The 16,215-nt window shown below is 53.5% G+C and overlaps 6 protein-coding genes across 6 annotated transcripts; 2 read left to right on the top strand and 4 right to left on the bottom strand.

Annotated features, from left to right (window-relative positions):
* Positions 1-68: 68 nt before the first annotated feature.
* DHG2 (L-rhamnose-1-dehydrogenase) lies at positions 69-1,026 on the top strand (the record flags this gene model as incomplete). The annotated part of the gene is made up of 2 exons (XM_003841164.2): positions 69-463; positions 564-1,026. The coding sequence occupies 2 exons, from the start codon at positions 69-71 to the stop codon at positions 1,024-1,026; spliced, it is 858 nt and encodes a 285-aa protein (XP_003841212.2).
* Positions 1,027-1,849: 823 nt separating this feature from the next.
* IAQ61_001058 (uncharacterized protein) lies at positions 1,850-2,188 on the top strand (the record flags this gene model as incomplete). The annotated part of the gene is made up of 1 exon (XM_066094950.1): positions 1,850-2,188. The coding sequence occupies one exon, from the start codon at positions 1,850-1,852 to the stop codon at positions 2,186-2,188; it is 339 nt and encodes a 112-aa protein (XP_065955258.1).
* A 2,125-nt stretch (positions 2,189-4,313) lies between these two features.
* Positions 4,314-4,718, bottom strand: IAQ61_001057 (uncharacterized protein; the record flags this gene model as incomplete). The annotated part of the gene is made up of 1 exon (XM_003841168.2): positions 4,314-4,718. One exon carries the CDS (start codon positions 4,716-4,718, stop codon positions 4,314-4,316), a length of 405 nt encoding a protein of 134 aa, XP_003841216.2.
* Positions 4,719-4,817: 99 nt separating this feature from the next.
* Positions 4,818-5,462, bottom strand: IAQ61_001056 (uncharacterized protein; the record flags this gene model as incomplete). The annotated part of the gene is made up of 2 exons (XM_066094949.1): positions 4,818-5,318; positions 5,439-5,462. 2 exons carry the CDS (start codon positions 5,460-5,462, stop codon positions 4,818-4,820), a joined length of 525 nt encoding a protein of 174 aa, XP_065955257.1.
* Positions 5,463-8,606: 3,144 nt separating this feature from the next.
* On the bottom strand, positions 8,607-12,742 carry IAQ61_001055 (uncharacterized protein). The gene is made up of 4 exons (XM_066094948.1): positions 10,848-12,742; positions 9,921-10,766; positions 9,322-9,739; positions 8,607-9,258 (listed from the first exon to the last, which is right to left on the bottom strand). Exons 1-4 carry the CDS (start codon positions 10,910-10,912, stop codon positions 9,109-9,111), a joined length of 1,479 nt encoding a protein of 492 aa, XP_065955256.1. The 5' UTR covers positions 10,913-12,742; the 3' UTR covers positions 8,607-9,108.
* Positions 12,743-13,827: 1,085 nt separating this feature from the next.
* On the bottom strand, positions 13,828-14,742 carry IAQ61_001054 (uncharacterized protein; the record flags this gene model as incomplete). The annotated part of the gene is made up of 3 exons (XM_066094947.1): positions 13,828-14,195; positions 14,249-14,409; positions 14,588-14,742. Coding segments are annotated over 3 exons (684 nt in total), but the record flags the coding sequence as incomplete, so codon positions are not given.
* Positions 14,743-16,215: the final 1,473 nt, after the last annotated feature.

Genomic DNA, 16,215 nt, shown 5'->3' with positions numbered 1-16,215 from the left:
TCACCCCACCACTCCCCCCTCTTCACCCCGCCATAACACACACAACCCCATACCACTCCCCCCCAACCATGAGCAGAATGAGCGGTCTCTGGAACAAAGAAGCCAGCACGCCCGCGGCCCCAACCCCCCAACTCCTCGCCGGCAAAACCATGGCCATCACCGGCGGCGTCACAGGCATCGGTCGCGCCATCGTCCTGGCCTACCTGCAGCACGGCGCCAACGTAGCCGTCAACCACATGGGCGACGCGCAGTCGAGCGCACAATTCGAGTCGCTGGTGGAAGAGGCGGCGCAGGCGCAGCAAGTAAGCAAAGAGGAGATGCGGAAGCGGGTGGTGCAGGTACCGGGGGATGTAGGCGAGCCGGAGACGGGCAAGGCGCTGGTGGGCGCGGTGGTTGAGAAGTGGGGACGGTTGGATGTGGTGATAAGCAATGCTGGGATTTGCGAGTTCAAGGAGTTTTTGGAGTATGTCTGGGTTTTTTCATGGCTTTCACTATCCTCCAGCTCTGTCTTGCTATACCCTCTAACCCCCTTTCTCTTCAACCACCAAACTAACCACCCTCAGCATAACCCCAACCCTCTGGTCAAAAACCCTATCCACAAACCTCACCGGCGCCTTCCACACCCTCCAAGCCGCCGCCCACCAACTAACCTCCCAATCCCCCCCCGGCGGCTCGATAATCGGCATATCCTCCATCAGCGCCCTCGTCGGCGGGGCCTCGCAAGCCCACTACACCCCCACCAAAGCCGGCGTCCTCTCCCTCATCCAGTCCGCCGCCTGCGCACTCGGCAAATACGGGATCCGATGCAATGCGCTGCTGCCGGGGACGATTCGCACGCAGCTGAATGAGGAGGATTTGCGGGATGAGGAGAAGAGGCGGTATATGGAGGGCAGGATTCCGTTGGGGAGGACGGGGGTGCCGGCGGATTTGGCGGGGCCGGCGGTGTTTTTGGGGAGTGAGTTGAGTGGGTATGTGAATGGGGCGCAGTTGTTGGTGGATGGGGGGTTGTTTGTGAATTTGCAGTAGTAGGGGAGGGGGGGGGGGGGATATGTAGGATGGGACAAAGGGAGAGATTTTCAGAATGGTACGTGACGGTAACACGTTTATTGTGCCATGGAAAATGAAACACACACAACACAGTCTGCATGCTGCCATTTCGCTTAATTCTTTTACTCCCCATATTCGTTTAGGAACAGAACAGACGTCCTCAACTCCACACATCCCTCCCCTCAACCCACTCACCTCCCAACCCCATACGCCCTCCCCGCACCCCCCCACCACAACTCCTCCTCCTCCCCATCCAACCCACCCCCCTCAACCCACCTCCCCACCACCTCCCTCCAAAGCCCCCAATTCCCGCGTTCGCCCGCAGGCCCCCCAACATTACACACAGGCCAATCAGACCCGAACAAGAGTCGATTAGGGAAAGATCTAGCCACAAAGGCGAGGATGGGTTCGAGTGCGGCGAGGAGGAGCGAGGGGTCTTTTGGACAGGTGGGGGTGAATTCGTTGAAGGCGCCCGAGAGTTTGATAAAGGTGTTTTGGTCGGTGGAGAGGCGGGTTAGGGTGGAGGTGAAGGGTTGGGAGGGGGTGGGTAGGGGGGGTTTGCAGAGGTGGTCTGTTGGGGGGTGGGGGTTAGATTGGGGGGTTTTTTTGAAGGGGAGGGTGGGGAGGTGGAGGGGAAAGGGTGGGTAGAATGATACCGTCGAGGTGTATATAGAACGATGAGGGAGATTTCAAACCTACTGAGTACAAATCGAACCGCCTTGCCACTCCCACTAGCCTTCTCCCTTCTCCGCACCTCCTGAATCATTTCACCCACGGCCTCGAGCGGCTCCAAGCCATCGCGATGCGTATCGACTCCTACATCGAATGCCCACCCCTTTCCCTCCCTCCCACTAGCCAGGCTCGTCATGTTCTCGATCCAAGCTTCGCTCTGCACTATTCTCTTGACCTCGCCCTCTGCTTTGCCCTGAAGCAAGTATCGGAATCCCACAACCCGTCTCCAGAGCTCTGGCCCCGCAACACCCTCTGCAATACGGAGAAATGTTTTGAAGAGCGCGGGCGCAAGAGGAAATGGAGCCCAAATAACACAGCCCTTCATGAGTTCTACATCTCCCTCTTGAAACCCATCCCCCTCCTGAGCCTTGTCCTCTACTATTCGCCGCAGAAACCTCAGCTCTTCTAGTGGCTGCTGCGCCCAGTTTTCAAGCCTCTCTTCCTGTTCTGCCTCGTTCTCGGTGCCGTGGAGAGGAGGCGTGGGTGACGGCAGGTAGCGATCCGTTTCTACATAAATAAATCCCCAGGGCTTCGGAGTCGCAACAGCCAGATAGTCTTGGATGCCATGCTGCTTGGCGAAAAAGTGACCCTCAGACATCCAGCCATGATGCTTCGATGTGGTTGCCGTCCCGGGCCACAGATGGATATGCGAGTCTAGGATTCGGGATGGCGCCATTGCAGAATCCATGGACTATGGACAAGGCGATTATTGCTCGTTTGAGTTCAGTCTTCGGTTTGCCCTTTAAGGCCGTCTAATGCGCTCGGTGAGGTAGCATGCAAAATTCCGGCAAGAACGTCGACATGCGTTTTCCCCGTGTCTATTGGGGTTGGCCGCTCCGGGGCTGCGGGACAGTGTGGGCCGAGGACGTATGTGGTATGCGATTTGGAATTGCTGTCCATGGGGTCAACTCCCTATCGCCTGGCACACAGTAGAAGGATGCGGAAGTAGCATGGTAGTATGATGGTGGTTGTCGTGAACCGTGTCGAGGCGGTTTCCCAGTCTCGACTTGATGCGGTAGTGTGTGCATGCTGACATGCTTTATCCCAGCCATGACGTACCATTGGTGATGCCGGATGCTGGTTGAATCAGGCGAAAGGCCGGAAGAACCTGGTTGCCGGTCATGTATGCTGAGAGGATGCTGAGAGGATGCCGATTAGGCATTGTTCGGCTAAGTTTCACAGGCCGTGACTGTCCAAAATGGCTCATACTTGTACATAGTATGCGTCTTTCATGCGAGGATGATGTTTGCTTCGGCCCTTTTTGTCTGCTTGAAACTTGCCAGAGACACCAGACACCAGACACCAGATGGGCAACTCGGCGCGTCTCATCGGTACCGAGAGACGACGCTCGACCCCGCGGCAGCCGCTTACTACATGTAGTACATGTGCCATGACACTAACATGAGAACCACCACAGGCACCATAGTGCTTCCGCTTCATCGCAGCGAGCAAAGTCACAGAGGAGTTTGCCAATCCCAACTTCAACACAGCAGTCAGTGCATGTGTGCATGGAATCCCTCCTCTACACCCCCGTCCCCCAAGCCAGAACCCGCGCGTTGGAGATGCCGCTGGTCAGGACTTTTTCACACAAGGCAAGTCCATCGACTTTCCAGCCACATTTGGTCTTTCCGGGCAGACAGGGATAGGTGTCAAACTCAATTTCCGAGCTGGCCGTGAATTGGTGGGGTAAGTCGTTATCATCCATCGCGCGAGGCGTGCAAGGGAGGGGAGGGGGGAGGGGGGGTCCCCTGGCATCACGGGCTGTATTGTACAAAGTAGGTCCATAAGTAGGTACATACACATAGACGCAAGGTGGGGGAGACGGACCAGTGAACGCCGAATTCCTCGCTTGCCGCGCCGATAGCACCTCCACATACCACAGCTCAACAAGAAAAGTGGCGTCACGTGTTGCCGTGAGGCTGAGGTCCGTTCACTGGATCGTGTCGTTTCCTGGCTGGAATCAATAGCGGCAGCGTTTGTTGACATCGGCAAGTTGCAGCGCTCGCAGACTTTGCCATCACGCAGTGGTAGTCCTGTCTGCTGTCTGCTGTCTGCTGTATGCTGTATGCTGTATGCCTGGACTTTTTCTTTTGATTGCATTTCACGCTGGTTTTTTCCGCGCCGCCTCCTCGCTATCCATCGCCACCCGCGTCAAGTCACTCCACCATCGGCAGACCCGTGGACATGGATGCTCCACGCAAGATCGTGGCTATCACTATGCCCCATGTCAGCATCAACGACGTACATGGCACATGCGTGTGGCCGTGTAAGACATCTCGACTGCGCTAGTCGTGCCTGTACCCACACAAGTTTGCCCATCATCTGCCAACCTCTAGTCAAAGGTGGTCAACATCGCGATACTAGCCAGCTCGAATTGCGGTACATGTCTTTGGCGAAATCGCATCGTCCGGTGAAGAGGGATGACTCGTATGGCCATCGGAATGCCTCCGTAGATAAGGCCTGTCCAACACAAAAGATGACTGGACTATGCTCGTTCTGGGGGCTGGACCTCCAGGCTTGCGTACGAGGTTGGCCTAGACGTAGCGATTTTTGGGTCTGGATAGTGTGGAGAAAGGCAAGATACCCTTGACCTGGCGACATATCGAGTCAGGGACAGGCATGGGGCTTCCTGCACGACATTTTAGTGTGCCGGTGCACATGTTCGTGTTTGTGGAGAAAGCGGTGGTTCGGCACAAATTTCCGAAGATCAGTGATGCTTCGAATTCCTTCATCCACAGTGGATAGCGTTTGTTGTGCGACAGGCTGCCGATGTGCAGATGCAGGGTCTGCATTTTACTCTTGCACGACACAGTTTCATGGTCATGGTCACTGCGTGAAGGAATCATGAGGTTTGCCGGCGCGGCTGTCTCAGGATCCCATTCAACCGATGAACGACAGGAACCACGATCGGTCTCGAACTTACCATGTATATAAACCATGTCAGATATACTCGGATTGATACTCTACAGACGAAGCCTACACATGTACATGGTATGACCAAAGCCCGAGTTGTTGGAACCTTTCGGAAATAGTCGGATTCACATCACTGGGATTTCTTCGGGTGAAATGAAGTCCCTGTTTTGCGGGATGCTGCATCTTCTCCAATAGAATAGCATGTTCCCATGGGCTGCCAGGGGCTTGCTTTTGTGGTCCAATAAAGATCTCGAGTCTATAAAAAAAACTCCAGGCCAACGGACGTCTTTGAGGAGCGTTCTACTATGTGACGGCGTATTTGACCTTTCTTGTCCATCTGGTCCAGCACGAAGATCGACGGCCAGGCAGGTTCCCAGCATCAGGGTCCTGACTCGAACTGCTAGATTAGCAGCGCGTGTTTGCCGCCCAGATCTCGGGTCACAGGCCGGCCCGACGCGAACGTTACCGAATGGGTATTCCCGAGTTTGCAAACAGCTTCGAAGTCCTTGGTCCTTGAACGATGTTTCCAACGCCATGGAGAAATGAAACCGAATGGCAGCCAAATTATTTCTTCTGTGAGCATTCACCTTGGATTGCCCTGTACTGGTGTTGTGGTACCTGTTTGTCTGGCGAATCGTCGACGGTCGCAGATGTCTGAACTGGATACTGCTGTTATCATACGGTACATGCTTGCTGTCTTCCAGTAGGATCCTTTCTCGAGGTCAATGAGCTGCAAACCAAGGTACTGGGCCTGGGGTTGGTATTTCCATTTTGATCCGGAACTCTGGTCAACCTACCATTCTGTACTCCCTTGTATCTTGGGTTACGGTATCAGTCATTACCATCTTGGAAAAGAAAAGGTATGGACGTGTGCAACATTCGTAGAAGGTAATTGTTGCACTTGGTATGCTCGACATAAGGACAATGTAGGTTGTACTGTAGATGCGACTGAGTGGTGTGCCAGGTGGCGTGAGGAGAGAGATGGTGTGCACTATCCTACAGTGAGCAAGAACATGTCGATCCATGCGCACGCCTCCCACAAATAATTTAAAAAAATTTGCTGCCAGGCAAAAAGGTCCGCGCCTTGAGAAGTGTACTGTCTGTGTGTCTGTGTGTGTATTGGGTGAGGTGCAAATGCATCTTCTGTTGCTGACATCAACCCACAGCAAAAGCTTGTCCTATAGGTGAAGCCAGACGTGCAGAGTTTTCGCTTTGCACGCAGCCGAGTGGACGTCTTATCCACACTCTCGCAGAAAGGAGCCAGCTGTGGTGAAAACTGGGATTTTTTGAGTGCACATACACACACACACACACACACACACACACAAAGAGAGAGAGAGACACGCGTACGAAGACAGGGTTGAGGCCATGCTTGATGCAGAAGCCGTCCAGTCCACTTGACATGCTCCCAAGTAGGCACGCTCGCTTCGTGTGACTGCAGCCCTGGACTTCGCTACACGTACCTCTAGCCACCTGTTTGGCGCAACATCGTGATCGTGGGGCGCGGGGGCGTCTTTGCGTCTTTCGGTTGCCGCCACTGCACAAGCCAATTCGGTCTAGAGTAGCACGGGCGCACGTCAAGCCGACAAGCACTCGTGGGGGACGAATAAACGCGGGCCTCAAGCCATTGATAAGCGAGGGCATGTGAGTGAATGGAGATTCGGTCCCTGAATGGGGGCCTGCATGGTGTTGCATCGGGAGAGTCGGGCCATGGGGATGGTATGCAGCAGACCGAGAAGGGAGAGCGGGCTTGGTGGGTGGAAAAGAGACGATGCACATTGCTTGGTCGTACGTATGGTGTTGGTGGGTAGGGTAGGTCACGATTGGGGGGGAGAAGGGAAACAAGTGATGGCCCAGCGATGCAGCGCAGCGGCTATGACGAGAAGACAAGAGGATTGGTACTGGTGCTGCGCCGCTTTTCGGCGCCAGGCTAGCGTGCGATCTTGGCTCAGAAGGGAGAGACACAGGCATGCGGGAGCGGGATGACAAGCATAAGGTTCAGAGGGCAAAGGGTCTCTCTCACTCACTCTCACTCTCTCACAAATATATATATATATATGTACATGTACATGTATATGTATACATATATACACACACACTCTCTCTCTCTCTCTCTCTCTCTCTCATTGCACTCGCTTGCTGGCTGGCTGGCTGCAACAGCCGGGGTTCGACCGACAACGATACCTAGTTGCAGTGGCTGGAGCAAGTCCAGTCCATCCATCGAAATCATTTGGCCATGAAAGAGGATGGGTGAGACAAGGCCGCAGAGGGCAAGACAAGGATTGCGCGGTGCCACCATGCACAATGATGAAGGGGCAAATGGGGCCGACGATGCAAGTGTGCATAAGAAAAAACTTCGGCGCCGTTCCAAATTTCTCCTTCGAGGCCCCAAAACAAGACCCGCAGCAGCATGCAGCCAGGTAGGGCAACAAGGCTCGCTTGACTGGCCGAATTGTTGGTGCGAGCGGGCTGTTGGATGCACGTCGCCGTCATCCAACTGGCATGCAAGCGCGATCGGAAGGGGTAAGGAGTAGGGGGTAGAGTAGGGTGAGTAGGTAAGAGAAAGAGAAGTTTTGAGATGCCCAAGCGAGTTGGGGGGGGTGTGGGAAGGGAAGGGAAGAGATGGAGGGGAGGGTGGGGGGGGAAATGGCCTGCGACCGGTATACTATATAGTGTGATGGGTGATGGTGGACACCCAGGGAAGAAAAGGTGCAGCCAGGCAGTGCATATCTGAAACAACACGGCGCTCACTGTATAACCTAGCAGGATGCATATTGTATAGTGTATACCGGTAGTGTAGGTACTGCACTGCATAGGTACATAGTACTTGTGTCGATAGCAACGGAGGAGACGGATACATACATCATCATACATGGCTGCACGGAAGATGCGGATAACTACTAGTACTGCGGCCCTGATATCGGGGCCTTTTTTTTTTTTTGCACACTGGGCCCGCCCGCTGTCGTGCGACCTTCATAATCTTCCGCTCTACCTGCGCTGCTGTTTCGGGCACAGGCGATGACACGGTACGGTACGGTAAGAATGTAGGTGGGTAGGTAGGTAGGTAGGTAGGTGGGTAGGTAGGTAGGTAGATAGGTAGGTAGGTAGAGTAGAGTAGTAGGCAGCTAGCTAGCTATTGTAGTCGAGTCTGTCCGTGTGAGGGGCTGGGGGTTGGTGGTTGATGGGAACTGGAGCTGGGATCCCACCCCTTTCCCTTTCCCTCCTTTCTTTCTTTCCCCCCCCCCTCCACTCCACCCCACCCCACCTTCTTAACCCGTGAGCCGAGGGTATCTTGGGTAACAAGCCAAAAGAGAAAACAATAGCACCTGCCCTCTTGAGTCGCCCTTCGGAAATAACATGGGCCAGTACTTGCGCGTACATTGGCCATCAGAGGCAAGCGCAAAGGCAGGCGAGTCTTGTTAGAATGGCTGTGTGGTGTGTGGCCCATCACTTGGTCAGAGACACGGGTCCACGGGTGTGGTGGTGTCTAGGAATGCGGGCAAAAACAAGTTCATTGGCGATGTTGAGCATGTGGGCGATGGTTCGCGCTATGGTACACACATACAGGGCAACAGGGCAGTCCGTGCAGCGAGTGTGCGTCAGGCGCTTGACACGGCTGACGGACAAGGGGGGTGGGAGGGGGGGTTCGTTTAGAGGACAGGTCGCGACAAGTACTTACTACATACTGGTAGCCAAGGCCGATCAGCGAGCCAAATCCAGATGGCAGATTGGGGGTTGGCCTTGGAGGGGAGAGGGGGGGGGGGGGTGGCGTCGAAGAAGAGGGAAACAGACTTGTCGTATCCCATGTCATGCACGTTTCTACCCTCTGCCATGGTGCCATAGGGCCATAGTGTCATAGTGTCACAGTATAATAGTGCCATATAGTACCATAGTGTCATGTTATCATAGTCTCATAGTAGTAGTAGTAGTAGTAGTAGTAGTAGTATCTATATCAACCTACAGAGGTCGAATGGCCATAGCGGCAATCCAACCCAACAACACACTACCGAGTGAGAAGAATGCATTTGCATGTCGCAACTTTTGCAGAGGTAAACTACATTGGGTGGGTATCCTGGCAACCGCCCCGAGAGAAGAGAAAGAAAATGCGCTGCAGTTTTTGGCACCGACCATGACGACAACCCAAAAAAAAACGCCTTAACACCTTGCCTACACACCCATCCATTCCCATTTTTTGATGCCCGCCGAGCAAACCATGCTCGATAAAAGGAGAAACAAAAGCCTGTGCAAATCTACCGAGCAAGTGCTGATAGGAACCATCCATGCTGCGAACCGAACCGTGGACCGTGGACCGTCTAACATTACGGGCGTCTCCAACAAAAAAAAATCGACCGACTGCAGACCCAACAAATGCGGCGGATGCTGACTAAATATCACGAGTTGAAACGCCAACTGTACTCAAGAAGTCGGGAAACCGGCGCAGCGCTCACGAAGCATGCGACTGCCTGGAGCAGGCGTCGACGGAGGCGTAATCGTCGCCATTGGCGGGATGGGTAACATTCTGATGTTGTCGTCGGCATCCGCCCCTTCACGCGTGCCCCATGTGGTCTGTTGCAGCCGCCCGTTAGCTTCTATCGAGCAAAGCCCATGTTGTGCGGGGCTAGAACCTACCTCTGTCACCGTGATACAACCATAGAGCTTGATCAAATTGTGGAAATAACCAAACAGGATCGAGACCGGGATGAAGCGGACGTCGCCCGGATTTCGCAACAAATGAGGGACTAGCTTGATCGTCTTTGCAAATACCCAGTGGGCAAGGAACAGCGCCCACAGGAGGGTGCGTTGCCAGGGCGCGTCCTGGGCATGGATGGAATTGTTGTTGTTGATATTATTATTGTTGATGGTGGTAGTGGTAGTGGTGAGGAGGTGGTGGTGGTGGTGGTGGTTGTTGTTGTTGTTGTTGTCAACAGCGTAGTACCCGGCTTCCGCCAGGGCAAAGTAAACTGTGATGACGAGCAGGGCATCGAGCAGAAAAGCCCATTGCGTAATGGTGGTCTGGAAGACGGCGTAGAGAGACCACGGGTAGCTCCTGCGGGCAGAATAATAGTCAGCACACACACACAAACACACACAGACACACACACACACACACAGGCAATGGCAAGTGCCTTTCGGCGGATGCGAAGAGGGGCATGGCGGCTTGGCGCCCAACTACGCCAGACATGTGCAAACATGCAAGCGAGCCGGTCGGTACTTGGGTATGTACTTACGTCCACATTTTCGTCTCGGTCAGACTGGTTAGATTGCTCCTCCAGTTAGAGCGCACCCAACGGAGGCACTGGCGCAGGTACTTGGAGTCGTTCTCGAGCGTCGTCTCCACCTCGCACTCGCGGTGGTTCTGGATCTTGATTTTCCAATCGTGTGAAAAGAGCCACCGTGTGATGAAGTTGTCGTCGTCGGCGTTGAGGAAGTGGTCGCTGCCCCACGTCTCGTGCGTGAAGCCGTAGGTAAAGTTGGAATCTTGCAGAATCTCAGAGCGATACGCAACGGCTCGTCCCGAAAGGCACGGCAGACCACCATCGATCCAGTTGCACGCAGTGCAGTCAAAGTTTCTTCTCACCAGGTAGATGGCACCGAGAAATTCCCATATGTTGGAGCGATTGAAACGCCGAAGTTGTTGGTTGGTTCCTACGCCACCCACCCGGGCATCTTCAAAGGGAGCGAGAATCCACTTGGTGAACTTCTCGGGGAGCCAGACATCGTCGTCGAGCAGCAGTGTGATTTTCGTCTCGACTTCAGGAATGGCCCGACACAGCTGCCTGCGCTTGTTCGCCTGGCTGACTGACAAGACCTGGATGAGCTTTGGGTTGCCCAGCTCTTCCACCATCTGGTAGACACGCTTGACACGCGAGTCAGGTGTTACCAGCAAAAGTTCGAGTGGCTCGAGTCGGTATGCGCTTTGGACCGTCTCCTTCAATTGCTGGAGGTCTTCGGCCACAGTGGGGATGATGACAGTCATATCCTTGGACGTAATGGTCGGCTCGTCAACGGGTTGTATGGGCCTATACGTCCAGTTGCTCGCCAAATTGACCCATAACCTGACATAACGGAACAAACTATAATAGCGAGTCAGTGACATCCAGCAATACCGCCATTGACAGTGACAGCACCTGGCGCGGACGCCGACTCGGACTTACAAGAGCGCCAAAAATATGCAGAACCAGCTCCAATTGGGAAACAGGGTCCATGAAAAGGGAAACATTGCAACGGCCAGCGAGCGTGGTAGTACGAAACGTGAACTACTTCAATGGACGACAGGGCGATGATTACATCGAATGGTGGGAGAGCAAAAACCCGCTTACGTCGGGGAAGCAGCGGAAGCACGAGTATTTAAACACATGTTTTGCGGGTGGGCTAGGGCGGCGAGGTGATGCTACGCTTTTCGGCGCTGTCCAAGCTGCAGGACGTTCCCTTAGCAGACTTTGGGGTAGTGTAAACCTGGCTTGAGCATGAGGTAGTTGCAAATATCCAGAGGCGGGCCAGGATTGTTTCGTTTGGGAATAGCACATGCGCCCAGTGAGCGCGAGCGTCATGCTTGGATCCCGCCAGCCGTTGAATCGCTCGCATATTCCGGGCACCCTGGCACAGGCGCCATCAGGGATCGACTGCATCGTGGTGTGAAAGTCGACGGGGGCTTGTGTGCAACCGCCCCGCGCGAGCTGCGGTAGGTATTGCTGCGGTTAAGAGGAGCACGAGACACCCGCCCCGCTACCCTCACTCAGCTCCTGGCACTGCATAGCACCTCATGGTACCATCAGCAGCCTCTAAGCACTCCTTCGTATTCACACTCGTGGACATTGGCCTCCCAAGGCTCTCTCAACGCAACGCACACAAGCGGCGGCCTTTGGAGAGAAGCCGCGCGGGCTGCGAACCATGCGGCTGATGATCGATGGATGGGTCAATATATGGCCCCCCTCCCTCCAGCTTGGCGCCAGTCCGTCCTCGATCAGTTGCTCTAGGCCTGAATTGCCCACTGCCAGTGTAGAGTGCCATGCACTAACCGCTGCACGCGGCCTCAAGCAGGCGTGGCGCAATGGCGACGATAGGCGCCTGTTGGCCTTTTGGCGGCAGGGCTGGCGTCTCCAGCTTCCACTCAGACACCATATCTCGTCACGGCTAATTCGTCGCTACGGCCCTGCCAGAGCGGCCTCTCCAGACTCTTCTTAACGACAAACTCGCCGTGTTATAGTAGGGGCTGGCCAGCAGGCCGCTCTCCAGTAGCTATCCAAAAGCATTAGTGGCGTGGGTCAATTTGCATAGCTAGCCGAGCAATTGCACATCGTGTCACCTTCCACGTCAAACCCGTCCACTGGGACTTTTGTGCGGCATGTCCATGCCATGTACCTCGCCGGCCCTTCCTGGTGGCTTGCCGTTCTGCTCGTGCTTGGTCCCACTTCAGCGACATCAGCCTGCGTCCGTACACCGGCCGTGTATGTACCTCCCTGGTCGGACTCATTGCCGTATAGAGCCCTTCAACCATGAGTGCTGAGTGGTGTGCCGTCATGCTTCAAGATTGACCCCAATCAATTCTGTTTGAGCTGCCGGGGCCAGCTCAATCGGAAAGGTACCTGCACCGGCAGAAAAGATACGTGGACCGTCTTCTGTCCCAATCCCACACCAAGCTCATGTAAGTGTGCTGCAAAGTCGGGGTGCCATACCATGCGCCTGCAGATCCAGTTGCCGGCCCGCGGGAAGACTTACGCGCTCCAATCGTTAATGTCGTGATAGCTGCAGAGGCCTGTTGGCGCATGCTGCAGGTAATATATGAAAGAGGGTGGGTGGCCACCATGCGAGCCATCGAACAATCACTTGCCCATGGAACGCCATCATGCTGTCAGAGGTTCCCTGCATAAGTAGAATAACCACTTGGCCTACTTCTGTCCACTTTGGAACACATTTCAATGTGAATCATGTACCGTAAGGCGGGTTATACTGCAATTGTCGTCAGTCTCGATTCATGTGCGCTGCTGTCTAGACTGGAGCAACTGCAACCCTGGTCCCCTATATTTTCGTGTTCCCACGGCCAGTTTACGTTGCCGTTCGCCTAGAGTGGCAATTGGTACGGGGCATTTGAGATATTGCGTCAGTGACTCCCCAGTATGCGGACAACGGTAACCGTCTGCAATCTCCGGATCGTATCCCGCTTCCTCGCGAGGATTAGAGCCGCCTTGGTGGCGGTATGCCTCTCAGTGTACATGTAGCGAACATGACAGGAAAGAGAAGAGCTGCATGGAATTGCACATGTGATTATATAGCCGGCAGATGCTCCCGCTTCGACAGGCTGTGCCATACTTCTCCTAAAACCTCTGATGAAATTAGAGCTACTCGATTATGAGACGACTTCAGTACTCAAAGCATGTGGATTTCAGAACTGTTAGAAGGTTAGTAGGACTCTTGGACTGAGTGTTGCTTGGAAAGTTAACCGAATGCACCTTATCCTACTCGGACTCACCATGAAGTCGTGTGATCGTTGGCCTCTACGCAACTGGAACACCGATTTGCGAATCCACAGTGGGCAAGTCACTAACGGCGCACACTGGTAACATAATCCGGTCTGGTGAGTGCCCGTAAACTGCAAACTGTTTTCATGACAACGCAGGCCCGAAAACAACGCCGTTTTAATCGTCTCAGTCGTATAAGAAACGATTTTTGTACCTTTTGAAGAGGCCGAGCGGGAGAGTCCAACTTATCTGGGCATATACAACCCTCGCCGTTGACTGAGAAAGAGGTAGTTGAAACAGGCGCACTCGATAACGACACTTGGCAGAACCTCCATCTGGTGGACATGGCGATTGGTAACAAAGTTACTTCTGATCCACATCTGCTCCTCATTCAGCTTGTACTGCTGCAGTCACCTAAGCAACTGTAATACGCTCTACGGGTGGGCGTTGATGCTTGAGAATCTTTTCCTTGTCACGAATCGCAAAAATTTTGACGACAAGAGAAATTCTGTTCATCGGCTTGGACTCTCGAGAAGCGATTTCGGTTTGCCAGACGGGCCTTCCTGTCCGAATAGAAGACCACACGACCCGCTGGCAGGTCCAAGGTAACACCAACACCACGTGGGGAAGCATGTATGAATCCAACGGGATGTCTTTTCCCGAAGTTGAATCTTGCTCACCTAGAGGATGCGATGGCTCCATTTGCAGGAGATCTGCCATTGCTGTGGTGAGCCAACGAGGGAGCGACCTTTGGTCTGACATGCATCGACGCATCCAACGTGACTGCGGATGTACTGGTAGTGTAACCACTAACGTAGAATGGCGGTTCATCCGCCACAGGAGTCACAAAAAGCTGTGAAGGGGTTACTAAGAGCTTGAAGGTGCTGTCGAAGCAATGTTGTAGTGGCGTTGAAGCCAGACTAGCGCTGGATCCTGGCCCACGCACCTTCCCAAGACACTCTCTTTCTTTGAGGCCTCTCCCGACTCTCGACTCTCTTGCACACAGGAAGCTGTCACCAGACAGTGAGAGCCAGTCTTCATCATCTTCACGCCGTTAGTTGCAACCAATATTCCACACTCTTATCAGCAAAACAAACTATCCTTATATTTCTGACGAGTTCGGCAAGCCTCACACTTTTCGGCCATGACCGACAACAACGAGCCGTGACCCTTTCGTCGCGCCACATGGAGTGCACTGGAAGGGGGCCAGGGGCCTAGATGGGCGTTGTCTGCATCCTTACTAGACGCCAGCCAGTTTCTATGAGACCAAGGCTCAACCTGCTCTAGGCAGTCCTGCATCGCCAAACCTTTCACATCCCGACCGAGTCAAGCACTGCATCACTCGTCTGACTTGCACGTCATCGTGCTGGGGTACCGGAATTGACCAAATGAACACGATCTACAAAGCTCCATTGAGAAAAGAAGTAGATACTCACAAGCTCTCAGAAGCTTTCGACAGCCTTTGAGAGCCTATCGGTATCCAACCTTTACCCCAAATGTTCGCCTTGCTACCTGCCGCCTCAAGCGGGAAGGGACAATGTTCCGCAATTCCGCATCCCACAATGATACTGATTCCGCCAATCTCGAGATCCTAGATGCAGTCACATGCATAGTACATATGCACACGAAAGACCCTAAAGGCGCAATGGGCGAATTACAGATGGAGTCCGGTCCGCGGTCTAGCCATAGTACTTATTTCGCTGACTTTGCGTGAACGGTGAGTAGGACTTTTAGCTGCATATGCCCACTTCATACAACTCGTAGATGTGTGGTATGATGCACCGATCCTTTCTTGCAAGTTTGCAGCCGGATACGCACACAAATTGTCAGCGACTTCTGGTCCTATGTGGGCTGCTTTTGGCAGGCATACAATATCTTCACAAGCATTGGCGCTTTTAGTGGGACATCAGCGAATTTCAATCTCCAGAGATCTGAAGCGAGGCGAGGCAAGGCGAGGCGAGGCGAACGGTTGACTACACAAACTAACGCAGCCTTCCATGTTCAGATGGGTCTCTCGTGTTAGGCGATCCTTCTTGTATCTACCGGTAGCGCCCGAGCACCGAATGCAGCAAGGTACAAAGATCTACTACGGTAGCAGTGTGGTACTGCGATCATACATATTCGGTCTCTTACAAGCACGGCATACTCGATGCAGCAAAATCCTTCGATTCGGCTATCTTTCTATACTTTTACCCAAGTCTTTCAGGTACAGCTGAGCATGATTTGATTGGTTTTTACAGATAGTACATGTTAATGAGCAGCAGCTTACAGATCCCTTCCAAGTATCCAAGACACTCGGTAGCCCGCAAGAGTTATACACTGAGCCTTGATCATGGCGCACTGGGAAAGAGTATCGAAAATGCCTGGCATTTATACAACCATGCTCTGGTACGGAAAAGTAAACTCCCTATATCGCTTAGTTTTTTTGGTCGAGCTTGCCGCAGAAAGTACGATTTTTCCCCTGGTGGAAGATTGCATTTTTGCACATCAGAACGCCACGCTAGGTAGGTTTACCTAGGCGAGACCGAATCAGAAGACAAAGTCCCTTTAGGCGTCAAGTTCGGAGAAGCTCTGCCATGTCCTGTACATGCTCCAATCGGAATACGAAGCTCGGATAATATGCATGTCATGAGAGATACCTGGCATGTCAAAAAAGCAATTCGTTGAAGATGTGCTGCGCCCCCACAAAAACTCTGCTCGATTGTATCCATCCATGGTCCAGCACTTGAGACGAGGAACATGATGCACGAGATCGGAAATAATTATAAATTCTCAAGTCTCGCCCTCAACGGCCGCAGTCACTATCAGTGCCAATACATCACCCCAGACATTCGGGATGACAGGTGCATGCAGACTACTGGTTACCATTATGCGAACCATTTTCTCAGGTCATTTAAGACGCAGCGGGGACCTTCCAAAGCGCCTCATGTCTTACAATCGATGGGTCATGCATAATCGCGCTCTTCTCGCTTGGCGATGTAACTTGATCATGTATGCGGTAATTCTTCACGATCCTGCTGGTACCCGTGTCAGACCATCCACGGCATGCGCGATACGCGGCAGT

The sequence above is a fragment of the Plenodomus lingam genome, assembly GCF_022343315.1.
Source record: "Plenodomus lingam strain CAN1 chromosome Unknown contig_11, whole genome shotgun sequence".
NCBI lineage: Eukaryota > Fungi > Ascomycota > Dothideomycetes > Pleosporales > Leptosphaeriaceae > Plenodomus > Plenodomus lingam.
The sequence above is the reverse complement of the archived record's forward strand: the minus strand, read 5'-3'. Positions and strand labels throughout refer to the sequence as shown.

Bases quoted from the DNA above. Each gene is read 5' to 3' on its own strand.
- IAQ61_001055 (XM_066094948.1), bottom strand. From the start codon at position 10,912: ATGTTTCCCTTTTCATGGACCCTGTTTCCCAATTGGAGCTGGTTCTGC. The intron at 10,767-10,847 runs GTAAGTCCGAGT...TCGCTATTATAG, and splicing joins TGCATATTTTTGGCGCTCTT to TTTGTTCCGTTATGTCAGGT. The intron at 9,740-9,920 runs GTAAGTACATAC...TTCTGCCCGCAG, and splicing joins ACCGAGACGAAAATGTGGAC to GAGCTACCCGTGGTCTCTCT.